Source organism: Gymnoscopelus braueri (genome assembly GCF_963280865.1).
Source record: "Gymnoscopelus braueri genome assembly, chromosome: 11".
NCBI lineage: Eukaryota > Metazoa > Chordata > Actinopteri > Myctophiformes > Myctophidae > Gymnoscopelus > Gymnoscopelus braueri.
The window spans coordinates 15,064,849-15,092,713 of NC_137613.1; the positions used below are offsets into that span (position 1 = coordinate 15,064,849).

At 44.5% G+C, this 27,865-nt stretch overlaps 1 protein-coding gene across 2 annotated transcripts in view; it reads left to right on the top strand.

Annotated features, from left to right (window-relative positions):
• rapgef5a (Rap guanine nucleotide exchange factor (GEF) 5a) overlaps positions 1 to 27,865 on the top strand; it is an 81,589-nt gene that overhangs the window by 29,055 nt on the left and 24,669 nt on the right. For both annotated transcript variants that reach the window (XM_080443029.1, XM_080443030.1), the window contains exons 6-11: positions 1,299 to 1,377; positions 2,622 to 2,670; positions 2,800 to 2,876; positions 7,677 to 7,883; positions 21,596 to 21,747; positions 23,208 to 23,308. In XM_080443029.1, coding sequence (XP_080299155.1) covers positions 1,299 to 1,377; positions 2,622 to 2,670; positions 2,800 to 2,876; positions 7,677 to 7,883; positions 21,596 to 21,747; positions 23,208 to 23,308 — 665 coding nt within the window. The remainder of the gene's footprint in view (positions 1 to 1,298; positions 1,378 to 2,621; positions 2,671 to 2,799; positions 2,877 to 7,676; positions 7,884 to 21,595; positions 21,748 to 23,207; positions 23,309 to 27,865) is intronic.

The window sequence follows — 27,865 nt, forward strand, 5'->3', positions numbered from 1 at the left end:
CCGACCAAAACACAAAATGAACACTGTTGTGCAGTTATGCACATTCTAGCATTACTTGTTTTTTCATGCACTAATTCTGCGCTGTATAACATTTATTGTCATGAAAACTGGTGCACTGGATCCTGGGGCTCTGGTATAATTTGCTATTCCTCCTAAATGCCTTTACATTTTTACAGAATTTAAACTTCAGAGCTTTGCCGGTTGCCTGTCTAGTCTACTGTAGTTTTCTGTAGTCTACTGAGTGAATGTACATTCACACATTGCACTAATGTTATTCCTGTATTATTATTGAATCAATTATCAACTGTTCTTTCAGGTTGTTGTAATTCTCTGTATAGTATGAACCTAATATTTGGCAAAAATGTTGTTCCGAGTTCAGACTAGTGCTTGTAGGATTAAAAATATTGTAGTATTGATTTTGTTTATTAATATGAAAGCTGAGTCACATCAGTGTTTAGTCTTTTGGGGTGTATGGATATGTCAAGCAGTTTGTGCACATCAGCAGATCTGGTTAACCACTTAAAGGGATATTTCACATGTTTGGGGTCATTTTAATGTATACTCGGGCGTTTGTGTGCACCCCAGACAGTTTTTAAGTTGCTTGATTCAGTATTTCGATATTTGATATACATTTTATCAGACACGCCCCCTTCCTATTCAAACCCATCGTTACTTCAAACTCCATTTTAACCATGTTAGATTTATTGAAAACACATGTCCTCCTTGCTCCTGGTGACTGATATTGTCCTTCTAATCCGTGAGCAGGCCGAGTGTTTTTCAATTACTTTTTTAAATGAAAAAAATAAATAAAATGATAAAATAAAATAAATGAAAAAAGCAATTGAAAAAACACAGACCCCATGTCAAATACCAAACATCCACTCATCCAAGAGGGAGTCCCCTGTTGACCAGGGGAGATACTGGGCTTATGTGCTCAGGCATTTATTTTGACTTAACCTACTCTACCATAAATAGTATGGTTCAAATGTTTTATTCATTAAAAATAAAATCCGGATTGCAGCTTTAATATTGGTTTGGGTTTAGTCTAAGGGGTTTAGGTTAATCCCCTCTCTCATCCTTTCATTTATTTATTTATTTTTAATTACTGTTCAGTGTAGCGTAGTCGCCACGGCTATTACGATAGCAGTGTTGTGACTGTAGTACTGTCCCAGTAAGCCAGGGGGCAGTGTAGAGCACTCCACTGTTGCCCCTGGCTATTGCTTGTTCTCTGGGGACAGTTTGATGCCATCAGAACAACTCACTGGTCAACAGTAATTAACTGTGTGTGTGTGTTCTAGGGAGGAGGACTCTGAGGGGAACAGAGACATCTGCAGTGAGATTCTCCAGATGAAAGCTCTAGAGAGACTCACTTCCACGGTAAGTGTGTTTGTCTGCACCAGGCGGCAAGGAATCTCCACTGGAATTGAAGCTCACTTCCCGGTTCTCTTTCAGCCCGCTGTTCCTATTAATGGCCCATGCAGCAATGCATTATAATCTCAGCCAATGACGCTTTGGGCGAACTTTACACTTGATTTTATGACCTTAGTAAACCTTTTCATAAACATTTTATGTTTTCAATCGCTATCATCATGATATGCGTTTAGTAAATTATGGTCCCATTAATTTTAAAATTAATAATTAAGTAGGGTATGTTTCTAGAGTTTTTACTGGTTCTACCGAGTGCCCTCGCTGCGGTTGCAGCCAATAGTAGTTGTTTCCGGTAGCATTTCGGACCGGATATAGAAAGATGGCGGATTTGAAATCGCTGAAAAATAGGCTTAAAAACAGGTCTGTAGAAACCAATGGTGTCACTTTGTCCATTCATTTTTACAGTCTATGGTTTGCACAAAAGCATCAAGTAGTAGAACTAAGTTGCAAGATCTACAAGCTCGAAACGTGTTTTGAGCTTGTTGATCTGCTATTTTCAAACATTTTAGTACTTTTACTTTTGGTACTTTAAGTATATGAATTGAATTTGAATCCTGAAAAGTAACAGTTTTGGACATGAGGTTTCCACCCGACAGAGACCATAATTAAGGAGCCTATCTCCTGTTTCTGTAGCGTGAGGCAGCTTGACGTACGAGTACACCCTGGATATGACGCTAGCGACGATAAGATGTTTATTGTCATTGTATTCATAATACAATGGTTTTTTTTTGGGTGCACCCACGTCAAATAGCAGCATCCTCATACAAATACAGCAGTGTTATGCAATAATAAACTGTTAAGTCCATCATCAGTCATCATGTAATTTATTACACTCTTTATTTTGTTGATACAAAAAAAGAACTCCCAACACCTATCAACATCACAATATAGAAGATGTTTGGATTGGCACTTTACTTCAAGCTATTGAGTGAACACACACGCGCACACACGCACACACACACACACACACACACACACACACACACACACACACACACACATACACATACACATACACATACACATACACACACACACACACACACCTGCATATCAATGGGGAGTTTGTTGAGATGTGGATGCTTAATACAGTGCTGGCTGCCTCCCTACAAACTGCAGAACTGTCATAAGGTTGCCTGTGTGTGTGTGTTTGTGAGTCAGTAATGACATGTTTTTTTCTCCTTTTCCATCAGGTACAAAGTGAGCTGGCAGCTGCCCTTGCCCGCAAGACTCGCAAAGCTTGTAAGTGTGTTTTTTTTTGTGTTGGCAGTTTTTTGTGATTTTCTTTTCTTTCCTTTTATAAAGAAAATTGAAAGTCATGTGAGTGTGACTTCATCCCGTTTTGTGTGTGTGTGTGATTTTCGCCTGCAGTGTCAGAGCGGGACTCTGAGACGTCGGAGAGCACACACCACCCAGAGCCTCGCACGCCCAGCGAGGAGAGCAGCCCGGTATGACACACACACACACACACACACACACACACACACACACACACACACACACACACACACACACACACACACACACACACACACACACACACACACACACACACATTTAACATCTTTATTTGCGTTCACTTTTAACAAGAAATTCTTGAACACAAACAATAGTAGATGCACAACCTTGGGGAAACTCAACATCAAGTGTTTCAGGATATAGATCACGGATACAGAGAGCATGGTGTCCTCCATACTGTATGTGGCGACTTACAATAATCACACTGACACTGAACAGAATGTAACCAGTGCCTTATCGCTCTTGGCCTGGGACTGCAGGCCTCTCACAACTAATTTATGGACATTACAGAGGCTTCCAAATATGAACACATTTGTAACCAAGCTGTATAATAGAATCCTTAAGAGGTTGGTACTTTAGCACCGTGGTAAGGAATGCCTCTTCCAGGCTGTGGTCGCATAGGGCTGTATAGGGCTGTCACGATTACACATTTAAGTTGACGATTAGTTGTCACACAAAAAATTGCGATTTAACGATTTAATTTTGAACTTTGGAACATGTGAATACAAAGGAGCTTCGTAATCAGAAATTGCACAGGGCAGATTTGACAAATAACTTAAATATAAAAAGAAATTACTGACATATTTAATGTTATTATACAAAAAAAAAAAAAAATAGCAGTAAGCTTGTACAACGCGTCTGTCCTCATCAACAACAACGACAACAACATCTGGTGTACACACACACACACACACACACACACACACACACACACACACACACACACACACACACACACACACACACACACACACACACACACACACACACTCTTACATGTGCATATACCAAGAGCAGGGCAGGGGTGTGTGTTGGGTTCTTTATTCGGAGGTCATCGAGTTCAAGAGTGAGTGAGTGTGCATGTGTGCGTGCGCACGAGCAATGCATTTGAGAAAAGGGGGTCACAACGAGAGCAACGGGGGGGGGGGGGGGGGGGGCTGTATGCTCTTGACTCTGAGCTCCATGCAGGCTGAAAACTCTTTTCTGTTCCTTCAATTATTCATTCTATCCATCTCGCCATAGATGAAAGAAGTAGAGAAGAGCAGAGCAGAAAAAAAAGAAAAAGAAAAACAGTTGATAAGAGTTGAGTTGATAGTACAGTGGAACCACACACACACACACACACCCCCTGACTGACCTCAGATCAAATCCTGCCAGAGCCTTCTCTATCCTGTCTCTCTCTCCTACACTGTCTCCTTCCCTGATATCATACTCTTTAGCCGCTTTTCCATCACAGCATAAGCACGACACTGTCCAGTACAGTCCAGAACCGCACCGCACCACTTCAAAATGTCTTGCGTTTCCATTGCACAAAAGTCCCCACTCGCAAAATCCCCACCCTCCCCTCCCCTCCCGAAGGAAATCAACGCCCCTTTCTTTAACACACCAACTTAGCCTCAGGCTACAGGGTTAGCCTAAATGCTAGCGTGCTTCCTCAGAGCTAGTTTGGCTCTTAAGTTATTATTTGGCCATGTTCACCCTGACTTTAATCTTCGCTATTGTTGGGAAGACCTGTGTGGTGTTTAAACACGTTGCCATCACTTATATAAAAAACATTATTAGCGTGTATCGTCGCACATTCATTGTTGCCAGGTTTAGCAGAAAAAAATAAGCAATCAGGTCTATGAAAACAATCCCAAAAGAAGCGACTATCTACGGCTATTTGAAAATAGCAGATCTACAAACTCACAACGCGTAGCGATGCGACGCATTGTGAGTGTGTGCATCTGCTATTTAAAAAAAATATATACATATATAATGTTGACAAATACATATTAATTTGGGGGTCCTTGACATGAAAATGTTTAAGAACCACTGGTTTCAACAACATATGAAACAAGCCCCAAATAATCAACTACATTTTAGAAACAAGCAGTGGTGGAAAAAGTACTCAAATGTTTTACTTAAGTAAAAGTATCAATACTGCAATGTAGAAGCACTCTACAAGTGAAAGTCTGGAATTACTTGAGTAAAAGTACAAAAACTATTGGTATCAAAATGTACTTAAGGTACCAAAAGTAAGTACTAAAATGTTTGAAAATAGCAGATCTACAATGATGCGATGCGTTGTGAGCTTGTAGATCGGCTATTTTCAAATAGCCTAGGTATAAAATAGGGCTTAATGTATGTTTTATAATGTAATCATTTATATCTGAAAAGTAACTAGTAACTAATACGTTTTCAGATAATTGTAGTGGAGTAAAAGTACTACCAATATTTACAAGCAACTTTACAGAAAAATAAGCCCAATGTTGCTTATAATAAGTGGACATGGCAACACTGCTACCGTAGTGTTTACATTTTACAGACACCTGAGTGGACAGACACAGCTGTGAGCCGACCAATCAGCTTTATCACAGCTTTAGCCCCGCTTAGCCCAGCTCAGACCTACCCAAGACTGGGTACTTTTTAGGCACCAGTTTAGTACCACTTACACACCACTCTACCCACTTCATTGTAGTGGAAACCGTCGCTGTGGTGGGCGGTGTGGGGTGGGGCTAGGTAAGTCCATGTATATGGAAAGCCGCCTTTTGTCTCTCTCCCACACTGTCTCCCTCTCAGATGTCCTACCGTCTGTCTCTCCTACACTGTCTCCCTCTCAGCGTTCCTACTGTCTCTCTCCTACACTGTCCCTCTCATCTTTCCTACCGTTTGTCTCCACTACACTGTCTCCCTCTCATCTTTCCTACCGGTTGTCTCCACTACACTGTCTCCCTCTCAGCTCTTAGCTCTGCTGATCTCTCCTTCAGTTTGTCTCAGTAAAGAGTAAAGACCTATTCAAAGGTAGTCGACTGTACACTGTCCTTTCTTTTGGTGTACAGTGCACAGAAGGATGTCGGTAAAACTTTAATGGCAGATGCACAACACTAAATGTTTTACAACTAGGTTCGTCCAGGTGGGTGGATTTTACATGTGAAAACTGTCCTCTGCCCAAAGAGAAAGTACAGTATCAGGAATAAAGGAGCCATGGGGGGGGGGGGGGGGGGGTTAAAAGAAACACATGTACATTACGTGCTCCATGTCGCTGAGCTTGGTGTGTTCACTGTGGAGACCAGGAAGTTGAGAACAGACGTACAGGAAGAAGCCAGGGACAGGGGACTCTGGCTCTGATTGTGGGAGTGTACGTGTGTCTGTGTGTGTGTGTGTGTATGCACGCCTAGTTTAACAGATAAGAGTTGTTTTCTATGCTGTTTTGCTAGTAAACAACATGCAGCGTGGGAGTTAGTCAGCGTGTGTGTGTGTGTGTGTGTGTTACCCTCTAGTAGAGCAGGGCAACGTGGGATAGTTGAGCCTACAGGAAAGGGTACCAAACTCCCATCCAATCAAAACACAGTTCTCTCTGTCTCACTCTCTTCCAAGGAAAACAAATACACAGTTCTGCCACAGACGATAGCATCTCTCACACACACACACACACACACACACACACACACACACACACACACACACACACACACACACACACACACACACACACACAGTAGGGATGTTTGATATGGTCAACAACTAAGTGAAAAGTAATGTTTTTACCTCCATCAGTAATTCTTTCTCATTCTTCTCTTTCTCTTTCAATCATGTTCTTCTCTTTTTCTCTAATTTTCTTTCCTTCACTCTTTGGCGGGACTTTCCCATCCTCTGTATACAGTATTCCTCCTTTTCCCTCTCTCTTTTCTATTTCTCTCTCACATTCTCTATTTCCCTCTCTCTTTCACTTTCACTCTTTCTTTCTCTTTCTGTCTCTCTCTCTCTCACGCACGCACGCGCACACACACACACACACACACACACACACACACACACACACACACACACACACACACACACACACACACACACACACACACACACACACACACACACACACACACACACACACACACACACACACACACCCTCTCTCTTTAGCCGGGCTTAGAGGAAAGTTAACACACTCTCCAGAGTCCCGAACTACAGTCATAGGGGGTGGAGACTCTCGCACACACACTTTCTGGAGCAGATCCTCACAGTGAGTAGTCAGACACAGAGAGAGAGAGACAGACAGACAGAGACGGGAACAGATATAAGTATAATTAAACCCTGTAACAGATAAGACTGATTGAATCAGCGAGAACACCTGAAAGAGCCTGAGAGAGCTGGATTACCACTGCGCTCCTTCTCTCACATCGTGCACGGAGACGGAGGTTCAGAGACTTGTCTCCACCGTTGGACCCAACACTGAAGAAGAAGCGTGTGCCTGCGTGTTCCTTGGCGAGCTGACCTGCTACAACACACACATCATTCACACACGTACGCCTGGACAGGACACCCCTCAAACACTTTTTATTATATTTTTTTAACCTTATGTTTATTTAACATTTTTTAGCACAGTAGACAGAGGGAAACATCATTTTTATTTTATTTTATTATATTTGTTGGGATTTTCTGGCGTTTTATTTGGATAGTACAGTGGAAAACGACAGGTTAACGGGGAGAAAGACGGGGAGTGATACGCAGCAAAGGTCGTCAGAGACGTCGGGAATCGAACCCGAGACTCGCTGTCAGGCTTGCATTAGAGCCTCTATGTGGTATGCGCCTTAACCACTAGGCCAGCGGCACCACACACACACACACACACACATCTACAAACCACTACCTGGAGTCGTCAGCCCCCTGGACCTCTTTTTGTTTTTCCCATCATGTCGTGGGACTGCGGGCTGAGGTTGGTCTTCTCTTTGCCTCCTGCGTTGCAGCTGGGCGGGGTCTGCGGCGGCGGTATGGTGGTGGGAGGAGGAGGAGGAGGAGGAGGAGGAGGAGGAGGAGGCATGGTGAGGAGCGTGTCATGCGGCCGTGAGGAGCTGACCAGCAGGCTGGGGCTGGAGGCCGTGCAGCGCCTGGCCAAGGACGGCTGCCGACTGCTGCAGAACCACAACTACCGGCTGCCCGACCGCGGCCACACGGTGAGTGTCATAATACCACACAGTCAAAGTCCTGCTGGACCCCCGAGGTGTCCACTGTTAGAGTAATGATGCTGTCATTATGTGTTATGATGTGTTGTCAAAGTGTTCTTTTATTTTATCCCATTCTACCAATGCCTTCCATATCAGTAGTTCTCAATGTATTTGGCCACGGATCCCCCATCTGAAAACGTTTTGTGCCAGGGACCCCCAAATTGATGTGTATTTGGCCACGGATCCCCCATCTGAAAACGTTTTGTGCCAGGGACCCCCAAATGGATATGTATTTGGCCACGGATCCCCCATCTGAAATCGAGATTTTTCCCAAAACTTAGCAAAAAAATAGCTCTCAAGGACCCCTGGCGAGTCCCCGGACCCCCACTTTGAGTATCACTGACATAAAACAGAGTCAAAATCCTGCTGGACCCCCCGAGGGTCCACTGTGAGAGTAATGATGTTGTTGTCGTTATTTTGTTATGATGTGTTGTTGTCATTGTGTTTTTATTTTATTTCATTGTGTGGGGACAATGGCTTTTTTCCCCTTTTGGCTTTTGTACGTGTTCATTTATTTTTCATTTTCTGTTCACAAAGCTAGTTTCGAAACGTGTGTTCACCACAAAATGCATCATGTCACATTTACAATACAACACAATAACACAGCAGGGGGTGCCTGCCTGCCTGCCTGCTGGTGCCTGCCTGGTGAGATTCATGGCGATTTTTTGATTTCTTTGGCTATTCAAAAATAGCAGATATACAAGCTCGTGCCATGCTATGAGCTTGTAGATCTACTTTTTTTTTTATCGTGAAAATGTGTGCAAATCTTTGAATATACATACTGGTACATTTTTCAAAGTAAACATTTGTAACTCAAATATATATGTTCAGATTAAAGATTTGCACACATTTTCCCGAAAATAGCAAATCTACAAGCTCATAGCGCGGCTATGAGCTTAAATCAGGGGGAAAAAAGCACCTCATGAGTTTCATATTATGGGAATGAACTGCAAAAATGTTTTTTAATACCTTTTCTGATCAGTCTTATCACTTGTTATATATCAACTCTAGCGCGTTTAGTTGTATAACATGGATGCACCAATAAGGATTGAAATGACTGCGTTGTTTAATACCTTTTTCTGGTGGTCATATGGCTTGTTCTGGAACTGGTGTTATATATCACCTCATGAGACACGTGGTCGTCAGTTTAAAAACACGCTAGAGTTGTGTAACATGGATTGTAATGACATGCGTTGTTTTAACCCATTCAATCCGGGTACGCATCTGTGTCATTTTAGATTTTAGCTATCACCATTATTTTATACTTTGGCTATTCAAAAATAGCAGATATACAGTACAAGCTCATAGCGCAGCACCGAGTGCTATGAGCTTGTAGATCTGCTATTTTTTAGAAAATACATGAGAATTTGTGCAAATCTTTGAATATATATAGTATATATATTTTTTAAGTGAACATTTGTAAAATATTTTGTTCCATGGACCCCCAGATTTGCGTTACAAATGTTCGCTTTAAAAATATATGTATTCAAAGATTTGCACACATTTTCAAGATTTTTTTCTCAAAAAAAAGCAGATCTACAAAGTTCGTAGATCTCGTATATCTGCTATTTTTGAATAGCCAAAGAAATCTAAAAGTGACACGGACGCTTTCCCGGATTGAATGGGTTAATGAGTGTTTTTGTGCGTGTAAAGGGAACCTCACTGGTCTTCAGTTTGAAAACACGCTGGAGTTGTATAACATGGATTGAATGATGACCGCGGTTGTTTTTAATCAGTGTTTTTGTGCTGGTAAAGGGGAAGGGTGGATGGAGGTTGTGTGTCTGCACAGTAGAGTCAGAGGATAAGACTGGGTGGGGCCCACGTCAGCATGTGTGGCATTGTGCATGGTCATGGCTGGCGTCAGCATCTGCTGGCTGAGTGAGTCAGTCAGTCAGTCAGTCAGTCAGTCAGGTCAGGTGGACAGGCACACATAACATGTCGTCGCTGTCGGGCAAAAACCTCTTATCTCCATATTCTTATCTTTTTGTGTTTTTCTTTCATAAATTAACATCCTACTTGATCGTACAGCATCACACGAAAAGCATCCAAAAGTAGCAGATCCACAAGCTTGAAACGCGGCGCGAAGCGACGCGTTTCAAGCTTGTAGATCTGCTACTTTTGCTGTTTTTGAATCTGAATCCTGAAAAGTAACTGTTTTGGACATGTGAGGTTTTCCACCCGACAGAGACGATTGTACATGTACACGACGTGGGTCAGGAGGAGAGAGAGAGCTGTCAGCATTAGCAACGGGTTTACAGGCGTACACACACACACACACACACACACACACACACACACACACACACACACACACACACACACACACACACACACACACACACACACACACACGTTGGGCATAGACAAGACGCACATGCAGTCATACAAAGGCACAACACACGTGTACACACACACAGTAGGCGAACAGTTGAGTAGACACAAGCACATACACAGATGCATACACCAAGAGGTTTTTACATCATACATGACTGTCTCTTTTGTGTCATATACAGTGCATCATACATATGTGTGTGTGTGTGTGTGTGTGTGTGTGTGTGTGTGTGGCAGGCTGACTCAGTGTGTGTAATGAGTGCGGTGGTGTTTGTGAAGCGTTGTGCTGTTTAATCCATTAAGACCAGGAACGCATCTGTGTCATTTTATAGATTTCTTTGGCTATAAAAAAAAAAATGCAGATATACAAGCTCATAGCGCAGAGTGCTGTGCTATGAGCTTGTAGATCTGCTATTTCTTTAAAAAATCGTGGGAAATGTTGTGCAAATCTTTGAATGTATATATTTGTTGCTTCTGGGAGGTCCCTGGAACAAAATATTTTGAGATGGGGGGGGGGGGGGGTCCGCCGGCCAAATACATATCTAAAAATATTTTCTAAATCCTAACAGTATGTTGCTATATCAGTGGTGCTCCAACTTTTCCATGTTGAGGACCCCCAAAATTCTATGTATTTGGCCGTGCCCCCCCCCCATCTCAAAATATGTTGTTCCAGGGACCCCCCCAGAATCAAAGATTTGAGTTAAAGACGTTCGCTTTCTAAAATATATATAAATTCAATGATTTGCACAAATGTTCAAGATGTTTTCAACAATAGCAGATCTACAAGCTCATAGCGCGGCACTCGGTGCCGCGCTATGAGCTTGTAGATCTGCTATTTTTGAATAGCCAAAGAAATCTTTAAATGACCCGGATTTAATGGGTTAATCCCAAATCTGCAATCCATGCGAGGGCAGGAAACGATGCCAATGCAGCCTGTCTTCTTATCTCATAATACTGTGTGTGTGTGTGTGTGTGTGTGTGTGTGTGTGTGTGTGTGTGTGCGCGCGCATGTGCGTTATGTGAGTGGCACCCAGACTTGAACACGGCTCCACTCCACTCATACGTGAATGATGTCGCTATGGAAACAACCTGCAGGAGCCTTCTTTTTTTTTTCTCGCCCGAGTTTGTCCGTCACTACATCGCCATGACAACCAAAAAAATCTGACGAGAGGCTCCTTTTGAAGTGAACGTTAGCCTTGTTTTTGCAGACCCGGTCTGCATTTAATATCGTCTCTCTGTCGTCGGGTGGAAATCCTCATAATGTCCAAAACTGTTACTCTTCAGGATTCAATTTCAATTTCGAAAGCATCAAAGGTAGCAGACCTACAAGCTAGCGACACGTTTCGAGCTTGTAGATCTGCTAATTTTGATGCTTTTGTGTGACGCTGTAGTGTGATCAAGTAGGGCGTTGATTTACGAAAATAAACACAAAACGTTTAAATATGGAGATGAGAGGTTTCTGCCCGGCAACAACGACATGTTACTGATGTGTGTATTGGTCTGGAAGCTTGACGTTTCAATGTAGGGCTGCAACTATCCATTACTTTCTTTGTCTTTAATTGTTTTTTTTAGCTTTTTACCCATTTAGTCGTTATGCCAATGCCTTCCTCCCCACACACATTTGTGTGTTGTCACTGCTGTTGTATCCTACTGACTCACTTGCCAGTGAGGAGCCCCCACCGTGAGGACAGTCAGCCTCCGTCCTACTCCTCCCGCTCAGCACTCCCTGCTGACAGGTGCCGCCCCCAGCCTGTAGGAATACGTGCAATGACACAAATATCACCCTCCCCCCCGGCTTCCCTTGCCAATTGTGTTCGTATAGACGCTCGACTAAGCCAAATGCACCGCGGTGGATTCGAACCCACAACCTTCCACTGTGGCACTTTACCACTGCGCCACCCGAGCGCCTTGATTAATTTCTTAGCCATTATTCCATTGATACATTTTTGAGATTCATTGAATAATCGCGAAACATATATTTTTTATGTTTAAATATATCAATGATATATTAAAACATATATATATTATATAAACCGTTAAATATATGTTTGTAAACTTTGTATATATCAACGAATCGATTGACCACGTAAGCCTTTACGGTCCCAAGGCGTTCCATGGCCAGTGTTGAGATACAAGTATTTTATACTTTGTCGCACACACAATGACATATTCAACAATTAAGTACCGTGTGTATTTTGGAGCCAGTGTTTGTGACCTAAAAGCATTGTGTTTCTTTTTTATCATTACTTCCAGGAATTGGGCCCAGATCTATCACATAACATAGATATGGCTTGGTTACCACACACACACACACACACACACACACACACACACACACACACACACACACACACACACACACACACACATACACATACACATACACACACACACACACTGATAGGAACAGGAAGGGAACAGAGAGTGCTTCCTTTTAAGCTTTCCATGAGAACCACCTTTCCTCTATAAACTACGTCATCTAGTGTGCGTGTGTGTGTGCGTGCGTGTGTGTGTGTGTGTGACTGACTGTGCACACAGTGTCAGTGTACCATCTAAAGGTTATAGTATACAGTAGGTCTGTCTGCATGTTCCCTGTGTTGTCCATATTAATTTTCATAAATGAGAGACGGGCAGAGAGAGAGAGCGAGAGAGGAAAAGAGACAACAAAACCTGTTTCCGACAGAGTAAAGCCTCAATCTGTGATTAATGTTTCCACCTGGTTGGCAGTATGTAGAACAGCAGGAACAACATTACTAAAACATAATTTTCCATATTGTGTTAATTGTTTATCGCTCCTTTCATACTGTTTCACAAATCGCACGTTAGGTCTTGGTCATACAAACGTGAGATTTTATTTTGCATTCACCCATTAAGACCTGAGACCGATTCTACACAACAGTTTTTTTGAAAAAAACCTACCTTTCAGTGGTTCTCAAACTTTTCCATGTCAAGGACCCCCAAAATGATAATTTGGCCGTGGACCCCCATCTCAAAATATTTTGTTCCAGGGACCCCAAGAGGCAAATATTAGAGTTACAAATGTTCGCTTTAAAAATATATATTCAAAGATTTGCACACATTTTCTTGTAGATCTTTCATTTTTGAATGGCCAAAGAAATGTAAAATGACCCAGATGCCTTCCCGGTCTTAATGGGTTAATCCACAGAGAGAGAGAGAGAGAGAGATGGAGGCAAAAGGTGAAGGAGAGGGTAGGAGAAGGAGGTGTAGGCTGATGAGTTCCTGGTGGAGACAAAGGGAAGGAAGTTGCAGACAGACACACCTGTTATTCGATCAACGGATGACCTTAAAAACACACCAGCTTCACTCTCTCTCTCTCTCTCTTCTCTCTGCACCTCTCTCACCCTTTGTCTCTTTTCCTCCGTCTTTCGTTCTTCTCTTCCAGCGCCCTTCACCCAGTTAGTTCCCCCTCCTCTCCTCGCCTTGTATTCTCTCCATATCTCAGTTTTACCTCAGTGCGTTTCTGTCTCTTACATAACTGTCTGGCCTCTCTCCTCCTCCTCCCCCTCCTCCTCCTCCTCCTTCTCCTTCAGCATGTCAGCTGTCTAGTTTTGTACATTTGTCATCTGCGTCAGTGGTTCTCAAACTTTTTCATGTCAAGGACCCCCAAATTTTATATTTATATGGCTGCGGACCCCCCCATCTCAAAACTATTTTGTACCAGGGATTTTTTTCAAAAATAGCAGATCTACAAGCTCATAGCACAGCACCGAGTGCCGCGCTATGAGCTTGTATATCTGCTATTTTGAATAGCCAAGATATAAAATATGGTTAAAGTGGTTAAAATGATTGTGACGCTATATTAACTAATTTAGCTGGGGACCCCCTGGTACCCCCCTAACATACACATATGTGTGTATGTTAGTATGCAGAATGGGAAGTTTTTGAGTATGCTGTTAAGTATTGTAATTTTAGATTTTTTTGCGTTGGCTATTTTAAAATAGCCGATATACAAGCTTACTGTGCGAGCTTGTAGATCTGCTATTTTTGAAAAAAGTTTGAAAAAAGTTGAATAATTTTGAATTTTCTTAACGCAAATCTTCTATTCTGGGGGTCCCTGAGCGCAAAACATTTTCACATGGGGGTGTCCGCAGACAAATACATATAAATTTGGGGGTCCTTCGCCCAACATTTTTTGAGAACTACTGATTTAGAAGGCATTTGTAGAATCGGCCTCAGGTCTTCACGATTTAAAGTAAACTTTTGTGTGTGTGTGTGTGTGTGTGGTACTTGCTGTATATACACATTGAGCGCACGTACGTGCGTGCGTGTTTGTGTGTGTTACTGGCTGGCTCCTGCCTGCCCTCCGTGGGCCGGGAGTTTTTGTTTTTGTTGGATTCAGTAGAAAGTAGTCTGTGTTGTCGGGCCAGATCAACAGTTTGTTAACATGTCCCAGGGCTGCTGCTGCTAAGCGAGGTGTTTTTACAATGGCTGTGGTCAAAGGTTACATAATAATGTTGATATCGCCCCAGGATCACTGGAGCAAGAGAGGAGTTAGGGGGGGGGGGGGCCGCAGGAGAACAGTGCAGAGAAAAGGCCAAAAGATGGTTGTCTAAACACTAAATGATATTGACTTCAGTGAGCAAGATCAAAGCCCCCCCCCCCTCCCCCTGTCCACACACACACATTCACTGTAAAATCCTTGGAGTTAATTGTCTGTTAATCTCCGGCACTGTTGGCCCGGTCGCTGCGAAATTGTGCTCGCACACTCCTTGGATGTCAAAGCCGAATTTCTTCGGTTATAGCGCCACCAGGAGGCTGACTTTTGTAAAACACATTTTTTGCTATTACTCCTTCAGATTCTGTCCAAAACATCATGCAAATCGGTACGCAGTATCTCTATAGTCATGTGATCAAGACGGATCTGTCCGATATTCCATATTCCATCCTATTTGGCTAACATTGGCTTCCAAAGTTTGCAGGAGAGGTCCGTTTTGAACAAAATGCCTCAAATCATGAACACAGCATGCGATTTCCGTGAAATCTTGCACGCACATTCCCACTAGGCAGAGGAAGAAATACCACCCTTTTCACATGTTATGGCCTGTTATAGTGCCACCAGCAGGTCTAATTTAGCAAAACACAGTTTTGGAACAAAATGCCTCAAATCATGAATGCAGTGTCCGATTGCAGTGAAAGTCCTAAGAAGAAATGGCACCCTTTTCACATTGGCCTATTATAGCGCCACCAGGAGGCCACAATAACCTACCTGACCTGCCGGAGACCTGTGCTCCAAGGAGCACTTTTTCTAGTTTAACTCTAGTAAGCCTTGCCGTGTTTTTGTAGTGTGAGGCAGCTTGCTGTACAAGTAACACCCCCTGGACATGAGGCTAGTATGTCACAGGGACTTACCCCCAATCCCACCCTTGATGCTGAGTGCCAAGCAGGGAGGCATTGGGTACCATGTTTTATAGTCTTTGGTATGACCCGGACGGTATGTCTTTGGTATGTCAGGGCGGACACTGAGCTGGTCAAAATGTAACTTTAGGAGTGTATTGTACCCCCTGGGAGTTACAAATCGATAAATGAACTCTGATACTTTTACTGTATATATGAATCTTTTTTTAACAAACCCACATGGTTCTGTTTACAGAATCAAATGGTTTCAACTGTTTCTTATAGGGATCATTATTAGCAAACTGAAACACATCAGTTTCATATGGGATCTTCTTTTTTTTTTGCTAAGGGTTGAATGGAGGGCATTTGTCTTTGTTCACTGACAGGGCGCTAACTGTTTCAGTCACAAAGAACTCCTCGTAAATCTCATTCTAAAAAAAAAATAAGATAATTGAAGGGTTGTCCTGCTGACTCAGACAGTGCAACATACAACGGATCTGGTTACTGATGTGTCACACCGTAAAGAAGGGCCCTTTCTCTGCCCTCTGGCACTGCATGCAGCAGTGGTTCTCAAAGTGGGGTCTGGGGACCCCCAGGTGTCCTTGGGGGGTTAGCAGGTGGTCCCCAGCAAAATGTGTTAATATAGCTATAGCGTCACAATCATTTTAACCACTTTAACCATATTTTAAACTTTGGCTATTCAAAAATATCAGATATACAAACTCATAGCACGGCACAGAGTGCCGCGCTATGAACTTATAACTGTATATCTGCTATTTTAGAAAAAAAACATTTTTGAGATGGGGGGTCTGCAGCCAAATACATTTTGGGGGTCCTTGACATGAAAAGGTTTGAGAACCACTGTTATACAATGTCTCCACACTTTTCTGTGTTGTGTCTTCCCTCAAGGAAAAAGGCACTTTGAGTAAAGATGACAGATCAGTCTGCGTATTCATAGGGTTGGGATCCTATGAATATTAACCCTATCCTAGGGTTAATATGTCCTGTCTCCTTCTCATCTGTATTTAAATCGGGAGACCTTTAGTGACCAGTACACACAAAGTGTCCAGTAACTGGTCAGTGTGACCCTTCCAGATATCACATGTGTCCTCATGTTTCATCATTCTTAATATAGCAGTTCAAGCAGAGAAGGTGATGAAGCAATCTACTCGTCTGTAACCTGTCGACCTATAAACAAATGTATTACAAGAGTATTTACTCAATACATACACACAATGTACAATATGAATCTTGCATATCACCATGTATATAAATTCCCTAACAAAGGCACCCCATGGAGATTTTTTTGTTTTTGTCGCATTCCTAAGGCAATAATTTGATGACCGGCAGCGGTTCCTGTAGGAGAGACAAAGAGTCTCCTTTGTGTGTAGATTCTTTTTTTTTTTTTGGGTGAACTATCTCTTTAAGGTGCATGGAAATTCTGTGTGCAAGGTTCTTACTCCTACTGTACGGATAAACGTGTATCTGTGCAAGTGTCCTTGACATTGATAACACTGCCAAAGCTCAGATAAGCACTCGAGGGAGGGAAACGTGTACAGGGAGCACATTAAGCTAATCATCTGGGGACCACCCAAAATAATTTGGGGACCCCCCCTGGGGGGTCCCGAAACAATGTTCTAACCAACACTCCTGACAACCAACTATGGAGCACCCCAACTTAATATTGTGGTTAATATTACCACCGTCAACGGCAAGCCCTGGTTTATATTAGTTAGTTGTGCCCCCCTCTTGATCACCAAATTGTTTATGCATAAGCTCGGCATCTCCTTTATTTGCCACAAACACAGATGTTGCAGAAAGTTCATCCAGCCCGGCCATTAATTAACTCTGCAAAAGCATGAAAATCCTGCATATTCCCAGTTTGGGAACCATTGCGCTAGACTAGGACCTCCTTTGTTTTGTTTTGAACACTTTCACACACAGTCATTGTTGGACAACGTGTCGTGACGGTGCGGGTGGGGCGTATACGCCAACACATTTTGCTCGCGTGTGTGTGGGTGATTTTAGCGGCTTGAGCCCAACATCCTCATTTAGGGTGACTCAGAGCAGGAGTAAAGCCTAACTCTCGGCCACAGTGGTTTTCTCTGCTCCCCCCAGGGAGGAAGACCGCATGGCTGACACCGCAGAGAGAGGAGAGGGAGAGAGGGACAGGCTGCAGCATGGCTGACACCTCAGAGAGGGAGAGAGAGAGTGAGAGAGCGAAAGGGAGAGAGGTAGAGGAGAGGGACAGGCTGCAGCATGGCTGACACTTCAGAGAGAGGAGAGGAGAGGGACATGCTGCCCTCATTCCCTCTGAAACACCTGGACCAGACACAGACACAGTCTGAGTCACCAGAGCGTGTCTGCACACACACACACACACACACACACACACACACACACACACACACACACACACACACACACACACACACACACACACACACACACACACACACACACAGGCATGTTCACCTTGCAGCACGAGGACACTCATACATGCACACATACACATACTCAAATTAAAAACAGCATGCACATGCAAAGACACCTGACCTGCACGCACACACGCACGCACGCAGTGACTGCGTGCGTGCGTCCTGTTTTTGCCAGGAGACGAGTCCTGTTATTTGACCATTTCTCCTGGCCGACCCCTGTTCTTCCATTTCTCATGTTTTTCTCCTGTTTTGGGGGATTTCACTCTTTTTGCGTGGCAACCCATGTGTCAAATCCACCAGAATACTGGATATTACTTGTACTCTGTACTTTCTGGGGAAAAAATAATCTCCTTTTATCTGACGGTCTGAGGTTGGCAGGTAGTCGCACGCAAGCACATACATTCAATTCAATTCAAATGAGCTTTATTGGCAAAAAACATACGTTTACATTGCCATAGCAAGTGTCAAAACATAATAAAAACAATTAAAGAAAAAAATAAGAGAAAGTATATACAGTTGGAGGGGGTACAGCATTGTGTTAAACAGACATGTCACATTTCAACGTTATATACTGTATACATGTTGGCAAGGGCATAAAGCTTTTTGAAACAAATACCAGCAATCTTTCAAGGTTTTGCAGTCACTTTTGGGACAATTAGCAGCATTTTTCCCAAAGCCATTTAAAATAGTATACAAAAAGCCTCAGATTTAGAATGTGTTTAAAGGTAGCAGCTCTGTTTATATGTGCAGTAGGTCTACTGTATGTCAGAGGTCCACTCACACAGCACTTAAGCCAACTCTCCACCGCGCCGATATCGGCCCGACTCGGCCTCGGAAGGCGTTGGAAAGCGTCTCCTGCCGACAACCTGTTGTAGATAGCGCAGTGCGTGCCGTCGGGTCTTCTATAATATTGTCGATCAACGACCGAGCAGGTTCGGTCGTGTCCCGACCAGTAAAGCCGAGTTTTTTTTTAAATGGCCGTTCTACAAGCTCACAATGCTTGTATATGCATCGGCATCGGCTATGTAATTGTATGGGTGCGGCAGTGGCTCAGGGGTAGAGTGGCCGGGTAGAGTGAACTGGAAACTGCATGGTTCCCAGTTCGATCCCGGGCTGGGGGGCTCCCCCAGAGTTAGTGTCGAAGTGTCCTTGAGCAAGACACTGAACCCCTAATTGCTCCCGATGAGCAGGTTGGTGCCTTGCATGGTTTCCTCCGCCATCGGTGTATGAATGTGTGTGTGAATGGGTGAATGGAATGTACAATCTATGTAAAGCGCTTTGGATAAAAGCGCTATATAAATGCACCATTTACCATATAGGTTTAAAGTGCTCATGTGGCCTAAGTTGCTTCTTTTTGGGCTTGTTTTCCTAGGCCTGGTTGCTTATTTCTCTCACAAAATATGGCAACACTGCCTGTAATAATGAGTCCTCATTAACGTCCGACAGTTTGTGCTGAACTTGAATGCCAACTTTTGCCAACAGACTGCCAGTCTGTTGTAGTCTGAAGCAGACAGTGCAGGATTAACGGAAGGGTTTTAGGTGCTGAAGCACAGGGCACTAACCTTGGGGTTGGGGCACCGAACGGCGGGGAGAACGTGAAAGAAGACTGAACTATCGCAGAAAAAGCGCCGACATTTAGAACCAGCGGCTGCTGAAGGACCGCTAAAACGGTGAAACGCGTGAAACGAAGGCTGAATCCGGCCCTGGTCTGAAGTAATCTGTTTGGTGGAGAGTCACCTTTAGGTATGCTGCTGTATCTGTCTCACAGACACATGCTGTATCTGTCTCACAGACACATCACACCTGCTGTCTCTCAGGTGTCAGACTGCTCCTTTCACCCCGACAATATGTCTTGTCTGTCTGCCCGCCGGTCTACTTTCTACTGTCAGCACACAAGTTCACAACCCACAAAAAAAGCGACCGCACATACATGCATACTGTTGTGTGTTAGAAAGCGAGAGCATATGTGTGTGTCTCCGTGTGTTCCTTTGCGCGTGGCACCCTGCAGTGTGTGTGTGCGTCTTTGAGTGTCTTTGCATGTGTGTTCTAGTAGAAACGGCCGCAGACAACATAGATGCAAGAAACGTGTGTGTGTTAAGCCTAATTTATACTTAGTTGTGTGCCGGTGTTGCATGCCGTAAATAGCAGATCTACAAGCTCACAACGCGTCACATTCGTGACGCCTTGAGAGCTTGTAGATCTGCTATTTACTAAGTATGACTGAGGCTATAGAGAGCAACAGACAGGCCTACATAGCATGCATTAGTAGTGTCTGTGTGTGTGTGCGCGTGTGTGTTTGTGTGTGTCCCCGTCTATCCAGTCCGTCCACAATGGATCTCCTGTCCTCAGGCTGTGACAGATGGCACAGAGACATGGCCTCATCTCTCCTCTTCCCCTTGTCCTCCTCCTTTGATCTCTCTCTCTCTCTCTCTCTTCTCTCTCCTCCTCAGGGACTTTGTCATTGTGCTCCTTTGTACATGTGGAACCCTGTCCTCATTGCACCCTCACCGCACACCTGTGTGAGTGTGTACAGCATGTGTGTGTGGGCGCGTGAGCATGTACACAGATCCTTATTTATTTTTTTACATCAATGTGTGTGAGTCTGAATTATTAAGCTATGTCTTTTTTGCACCTGTGTGCGAGTGCGTTATATTTGTGTCTGTGCGTGTGCATGTACTGTACCCGTGTCTATTCTGTGTGAGTTTGTATATGCTTTGCATCAACCATCATCAAGGTTCAACTACCCACAAAAACGTGTGTGTGTGTGTGTGTGTGTGTGTGTGTGTGTTGCACGTATGGTTGAGATATGGAGCATATTATTATTTAATGCCTATACTCTTTCTATGATGTTGTATTGAGCTGATGAATTGATGTATTAATATTTAATGACATATTTCATATTCTTCGGTGGGTGAACAAGCAGTGCTGTCCCGGTTTCTCCTTGTCTTTGTCTAATAACACTTTCTCTGTCTTTCTCTTCATCTTTCTTGTGCTAAGCCATCTCTAGCTTTCAACCTCTCTCTCTCTCTGTCTAATGTATAGCTGTTCATGCACCTTGTGTCTAACCTCATGTACCTTTTGAACCAGATGGATATAAGCAAGTAATTAGTAAGCCTTGTCGAGCCATGAGGCCCATAGGGACAGGAGCCTATCTCCTGTTTCTGTAGCGTGAGGCACCTTGATGTACAAGTACATACGCACCCCTTGGACATGATACTGGTATGTTGCAGGGGCTTACCCCCCCAATCCAGCCCTAGATGCTGAGTGCCAAGTGGGGAGGCATTGGGTCCCATGGTATGACCCGGCCGGGGAATCGAACCCCGTCCACCCAACCTCAGGTCGGACACTCTAACCACAAGGCCACTGATATGCTCTTTTCTCTCTCTTTCTGGAAATAACAAAAATGGACACAAAAAAGGATTTCACCCACTGTTTCACACTTGTAAACCTGTGATGTGACAATAAAGCTGATTTTGCTCTTTCTCTCTCTCTCTCGCTCTCTCTCTCTCTCTCTCTCTCTCTCTCTCTCTCTCTCAGGGGGAGGCCGTGGGGAGGGTGTGTCTAAAGGAGAGGGGGCGGGACGTTCTAGTCCTACAGAGAGTGACATCATCAGTGGCGACGACGTCGGACCGCCCCTCCCCAACGTCATCGTCAGGAGGCGGAGCTAGGGAGGAGGATAGTGAAAAGAGGTGAGATCGTTTTTTGTTTTTGTTTTGTTTGTTGTTTTTTCTTTCTTTACAATGAATTAACTTGTTTTAAACCCTCTGAGGTTTCTGCCTCTCTTTTGTTCTATTATTCCCTCTGTCTTTCCCTCTTTCTGTTTTCCTCTCTCTCTTTCATTCTCTGTGCCTCTATACCTCCAGTAACGTCCTCTCGATTTCAGCCCCCCTTTCTCCTCCTGATGCCTGACTTACTTACAGCAGTTGCAAAATAGCCGATCTACAAGCTCACAACGCATTGTGCTGCAACTCGTTGTGAGCTTGTAGATTGACTACTTTACAGTAGCTGTGCGACAACCGTGCGCAACTAAATATAACTCCAGCTTAAATGACTCAAGCTGCAACAGCCACCGACCAACATCGACCACACACATACAACATCCCTTGCACTAGTCTGTCACCACTCTTGGAGTGTGTGTGTGTGTGTGTGTGTGTGTGTGTGTGTGTGTGTGCGCGGCTGCGTGCGTGAGATAATGTATGCTTTAGCCTCTGGGCCTAGGCAGAGAATGGTTTTCTTGTTTTCAACAGAGAAGGCAAACAAGACGACGGACAGACAGCATACCATTTGGCTTCCTGTGCATGAGTGAGTGTGTAAGAGCGTGTGTTTGTGTGTGTGCAGACTGTGCACGCACGCCCGGAGTTTATTCAGCACGCGTGTGCACCACCACACCACACACACACACACACGCACGCATGCCTCCGAAGTATTATTTTTTCCTCGAGTTGCAGCACGGGCCGGGCCTGTGTGTACAATCTCGAAACATGTGCATGTGTTAAGTGTTTATGTGTGGTTTTCAGGACCTCCGGGCACAGGCGCAGGGAGTGTCAGGAACAGGCAGGTTTAGTGTGTGTGTGTGTGTGTGTGTGTGTGTGTGTGTGTGCGTGTGTGTGTACAGTAGCTAGCATCAGTGCCTGGAGCTGTCAGAGGACAAGGGTTGAAACCTCCGCGCTGAAGGGAAGGAAGGAGAGGGGAGATGCGAGGCGCTTTCTCCCCGAAGAGGGAACACACTCTCCGGGCTAAATGTCGAGCTAAAACGACCGGGGTTGTAGCGATGGACCGGTGGAGGGGGGTCCTCCACAGGTAGGAGGAGGAGGAAGAGGAGGAAGATGACTTCTAAGACGGCCACGCTCGCCGTGGCCGAGGGTGGCGATGACAGCGACGACGATGATGACGACGACGACAGCGACGATGAAGAAGAAGAGGAAGACGCCGGTGCGTGCGCGCCGCGAACGTTTGACGTGCCCGACCTCCGCTACATCGACGAGGACGGGGTCGCGGAGGGGGGCGAGAGGGGGGGAGGGAGAGGGCGAGGAGAGAGGGAGGGAGCGAGAGGGAGGCGGGAGGGGGAAGGCTGCGGCCAGACTGTGTGTTGTTCCAGCAGTGAGGAAGAAGACCATCATTGTGGTTCTTCTTCTCCGTTGCCCCACAGGTACCGGGTGGTGTCGGGGACGCCCCTCAAGATCCTGGAGCACCTGCTGAGCGACCTGCGGCTGGACGACCAGCGGGGGACGCCAGAGAACCGGGAGAGCGGTGAGTCTTTGGACACACACATACATTATAGTACACATTTCCACTGTCCCAAAACCATAAGTTAGCTAAAAGTTGCACAGCTAGCTACAGTATAAAGCAGTGAGGACACTTGCCCTGCCGTAGAGCGGTGTCATGCTGTGAGCTTGTAGATCTGCTGGTTTTCGGGGGTGCGTGCCACTGTACTACGACAAACTACGAATAGGACTTAAGAGAGGGAGCGTCTCTTGTCTTGCGTGTTAGCGGTTTGACCACTGGTATTTGAGAGGTATTCAGACTAGGAATGTCATGTTCAAGTCACAACACGGCCCCCCATTCACGGTTTGTCATTCTTTGAACACACCTCTTTTTGGCCTTGGCTGCACTCACTCACGCACACACACTACTCTTCTTTCTCTGTGGAGCGATGTGGAGTTGCTCCAAGTCCCCACAGGGGTAATGGCTTTCCCCTTGATCACGCTGACAGCACGGCTGGGACAATGTGTGTGCGTGTGTGTGTGTGTGTGTGTGTGGCTCGTGTGCATTCAACTGTGACATGTAAATGTGGGGGGTGTTACACTTTCTAATGAGTTACTTAGACCCCAGGATACCAGAGACGTTTATGATCCCCCTCAGCAAAAGATTTTTTTACTGTCCTCTTTTTTTAAACGTCAGTTATGTCAAAGTTTCATTAGCAGTTTGCTCTGAGCAGAAATCATTCCTTTTTTATGATGTCACCTGAGGTGCAGTTTTTGATCTTTCGTGTCAAAAGTTATCGTTGCGATCTCTCGAGGAAAAAGGCACTTTGAGCAAAGATGACAGACCAGTCTGCATGTTCACTATTTATTCAGTGTGAGTTCTACGTCTAATTTGTCAAGCTAAGCTAGCAAGCGCTTCCATGTAGTTCCTGGTTGCTTCCCCTTTCTTTCCCTATCAAGGCAGACAGAATCAAATCTATTCTTATCTACCAATCACAAGGTGTTAATTTTTTTGGCAAATCTTTGAATATATATATATGTTTTAAAGCGAACATTTTTAACTCCGATCTGTGCTTCTGGGGGTCCCTGGAACAACATATTTTGAGATGGGGGGGGGGGTCTGCGGTCAAATACATATCATTTTGGGGGCCCTTGACATGGGAAAAGTTGGAGCACCACTGATATTATAGCAACATACTGTTAGGATTTAGAAGACATTTTTAGATATGTTTTTGGCCGCGGACCCCCATCTCAAAATATTTTGTTCCAGTGACCCCCAGAAGCAAAGATTTTTCTTTTCTCTGTAGTCTGTCTGACCAGTAAAACATGTGTTTGAGTATTTACTCAAATGCATTCACACAAAGTATAAGTCTTGCACCACATAGTATAGAAATTCCCAAACATTATCTCCTGCAGTGGACTTCCACGATGGTCGTCGTCTGTAATGCATGGATATTTATGCGTAATATTTTCATCCTAGATTATATACCATTCGCACAGTTGGAAGGAAATTAATTACATTTTCTTTAAGGAGTTGTTTTGGTAAATTTTCTATAATTAATCTATGAAGCATGTTAACCACTTTAAACCTCTATCGTCTCTGTTGGGTGGAAACCTCATATGTCCAACATTACTCTTCAGGATTTTAATTTAAAAATATCAAAAGTAGCAGATCTACAAGCTCAAAACGCGTCGCTTCGCACCGCAAACTTCTTCCAGGTGGTCGTTCGGTCACTTCCAAACCTTGCTGTAAGTTTTTCATAAATGTTTTGTTATCATGTTTATCCACTAAAGCGGGTGATTGGTCCACTTAACCTTTACCAGGGCCCGGCGTTGGGCCAGCAAGCATGTTTCTAGGTGGATCCATGCAGGCAGGCCTTCATGGCTATCGTAACGACCCGGGTGGCAGTCAGTGCAACCCCCCCCCCCCCACCCCACCCCACTCTGCCTTGGCAATTACGTACTTTAAGCCGCTTCCGCCTCTCATGACTTGGATGTTGCGGGGTTGGTATTTCGAGAGGTACAGCATAGTATAGCTCAGGCTTTATGTTTGTCTAAACCCTCCGCTGCCTTGTTTGTAACCATCTTAAGACGAGGCTTCTTTATGCATCTGCACCCGAGAAACAGAAACATTTCCTAGCAGGGCCACAGGGAGCTATATCTCACTGAACACCACAGGATGTAGGATACAGAGAGGAGACCGAGGGAGACGGATGAATGCAGGGCAGGAGGGGAGGAAGTCGTGGAGGAGAAGAGAGATAGAGAACTGAGAGTGTCTTTGTGGAAGAAAAGAGAAGTCACACTCTTCTTCTCATCTTGAGGCGGGTTGAGTTTTTAGGACGAGCAGGGAGGGAGGGAGGGAGGGGGAGAGAGACAAGATCGTGTGTGTGTGTGCGTAGCCTTGTCTATCTTTGTCGGTGTATCTGTGCACTTGTCTGTCTTTCTGTCTGCCTGTGCATGTAGAATAAACATGAGGATGAGCCTGGCTGTGTGTGTGTGTGTGTGTGTGTGTGTGTCCTCTGGGGAGGCACGGTGCATCATTGTGCTGTTTTGGCGGGGGTTTAGCGCCGTAGCATAGCATGTCGAACAGGCTGCAACAAGCACAGACAGAGAGATTACTGCCCCCCCTCCCAACACACACACACACACACACACACACACACACACACACACCCACACACACAGTGTAAAAATAAAATAATATGAAAATAACGGATTACTGCGATTAGTTCAGCAGAAACGCATCTCTTTCTTCCCCTCCGAGCTCTCTATCTCCCCTACTGGAGATAAAAAAATAATTCCCCAAGGTCAGAGCTGAATGAGGTGTGTGTGTGTGTGTGTGTGTGTGTGTGTGTGTGTGTGTGTGTGTGTGTGTGTGTGTGTGTGTGTGTGTGTGTGTGTGTGTGTGTGTGTGTGTGTGTGTGTGTGTGTGTGTGTGTGTGTGTGTGTGTGTGTGTGTGTGTGTGTGTGTGTGTGTGTGTGTGTGTGTGTGTGTGTGTGTGTGTGTGTGTGTGTGTGTGAGAGAGAGAGAGAGAGAGAGAGATTTGGTAGCATACGTGCCAGCGGGCGAGAGCAGAGGGCATATGTTGTAGATGAAAATGGATATTTATCACTGTGCAGAGAGAGAGAACATAGGAGGAACAGAGTGTGAAAGTAACCAGCGAGTAGGGCTGTGTCACGATTATGACATTTTACTTGACGATTCGAACATTACAAATTAAAATTACTTTTCTGTTTGGCTTTTATGCTTTGTTAACAAAAGGTACTCAGGGCTAGCCTGGTAAAGCCCCTCCCTCCGGAAAATCTAATTTCCATTTGATTTCAGGAAGGAGTCTGGCCTGAAGGCTTGTCTGGGCGTTTCTAGCGCATTACCAAAAAAACAAGCCTATCAGAGTCGTCGCTCATCGTTCTGTGATTGACAGCAAAAGTTGGCCAATCAGGTGGCGAGTTCGAGTGAGCCCGAATGGACCCGAGTGCAGCCTGAGTACAGCCGACCAAACACGAACGGCAGCCATTGTTTCTGTGGGCAGTTTCTACTTTCGGTTTTAAAACGCTCTCAAACTTATTTTTTGAGGCACGGAATTTACTTATAAGATATCGTTTGGATAGAATTTAGTTGTTTAACTTCATATATGTGGTCAATTAACACATTGCATGCCAGTCGCGTAGATCTACGCGAACCTATTTAAAGCCGCAGCGTGCCAGTCGCGTAGATCTACGCGAACCGCCGATTCCCATGTTAAGTGCCCCAGGTGCACTTTCCGAATTTTTTTGATCCATTTCCGTTTCCGGTTTCCGGTCGGAAACGGAATTATTCGGGTTCCGGTTTTTTCGATCGTATCCGCTTCCTGTCTGGGATCCTGTTTAAAACTCGATTTTCTCTGGTTGTTGTTTTTCTCCTCGCTGATCACTGTTTACCGTGTATCGGCTGTAGCTTCAAGATGGCGGCACGGATTTGGAAACTGTTTTCGCTGACCGTTTCTCACGGATCCGCTGTGTGTTTAGAACCAAATGAACGCGCACTTTTAACTTATTTAGCGAGGTCTGTGGCGACATGAAAAAAACTAAAAAACAACAATAAAACGCTGGCACTGGTGAGTACATTATGAGATTAAACTCTGGCATGGAATGTGTTAATCATGACGGAGCCTATTTAAAAATAAAAATTCAGAGAACCGGCAGGGGCGGGCAGTGACACGCATGTATCCGAATAAGGCAACATATTTTGGGCATGGCCATCTCAAAAGTCCCGTTGCGTCACATTAGTCTGGAGGTGGTAAAAATGCACTGCAATTGGCTGAAGGGGAACAACGATCATTGGCTGAAGGGGTTGTCAGTCAACGGTATTACTCCCGCCCAACTCCAGCCCACAGCCAATATTGCAGAATGGGCGATCATGCCAGACTCACTCCTGAAATAAATTACAAATGAGATTTCCGGAGGGAGGGTTTACCAGGCTAACTCAGGGCAGATATGACAAATAACTTAAATAATTTAATAACTTTATACTTTACTGCAAAAAACATGAATAGTGGAAATAGCCGATCTACAAGCTCCAAACGCGCCACATTGTGGCGCGTTTGGAGCTTGTAGATCGGCTATT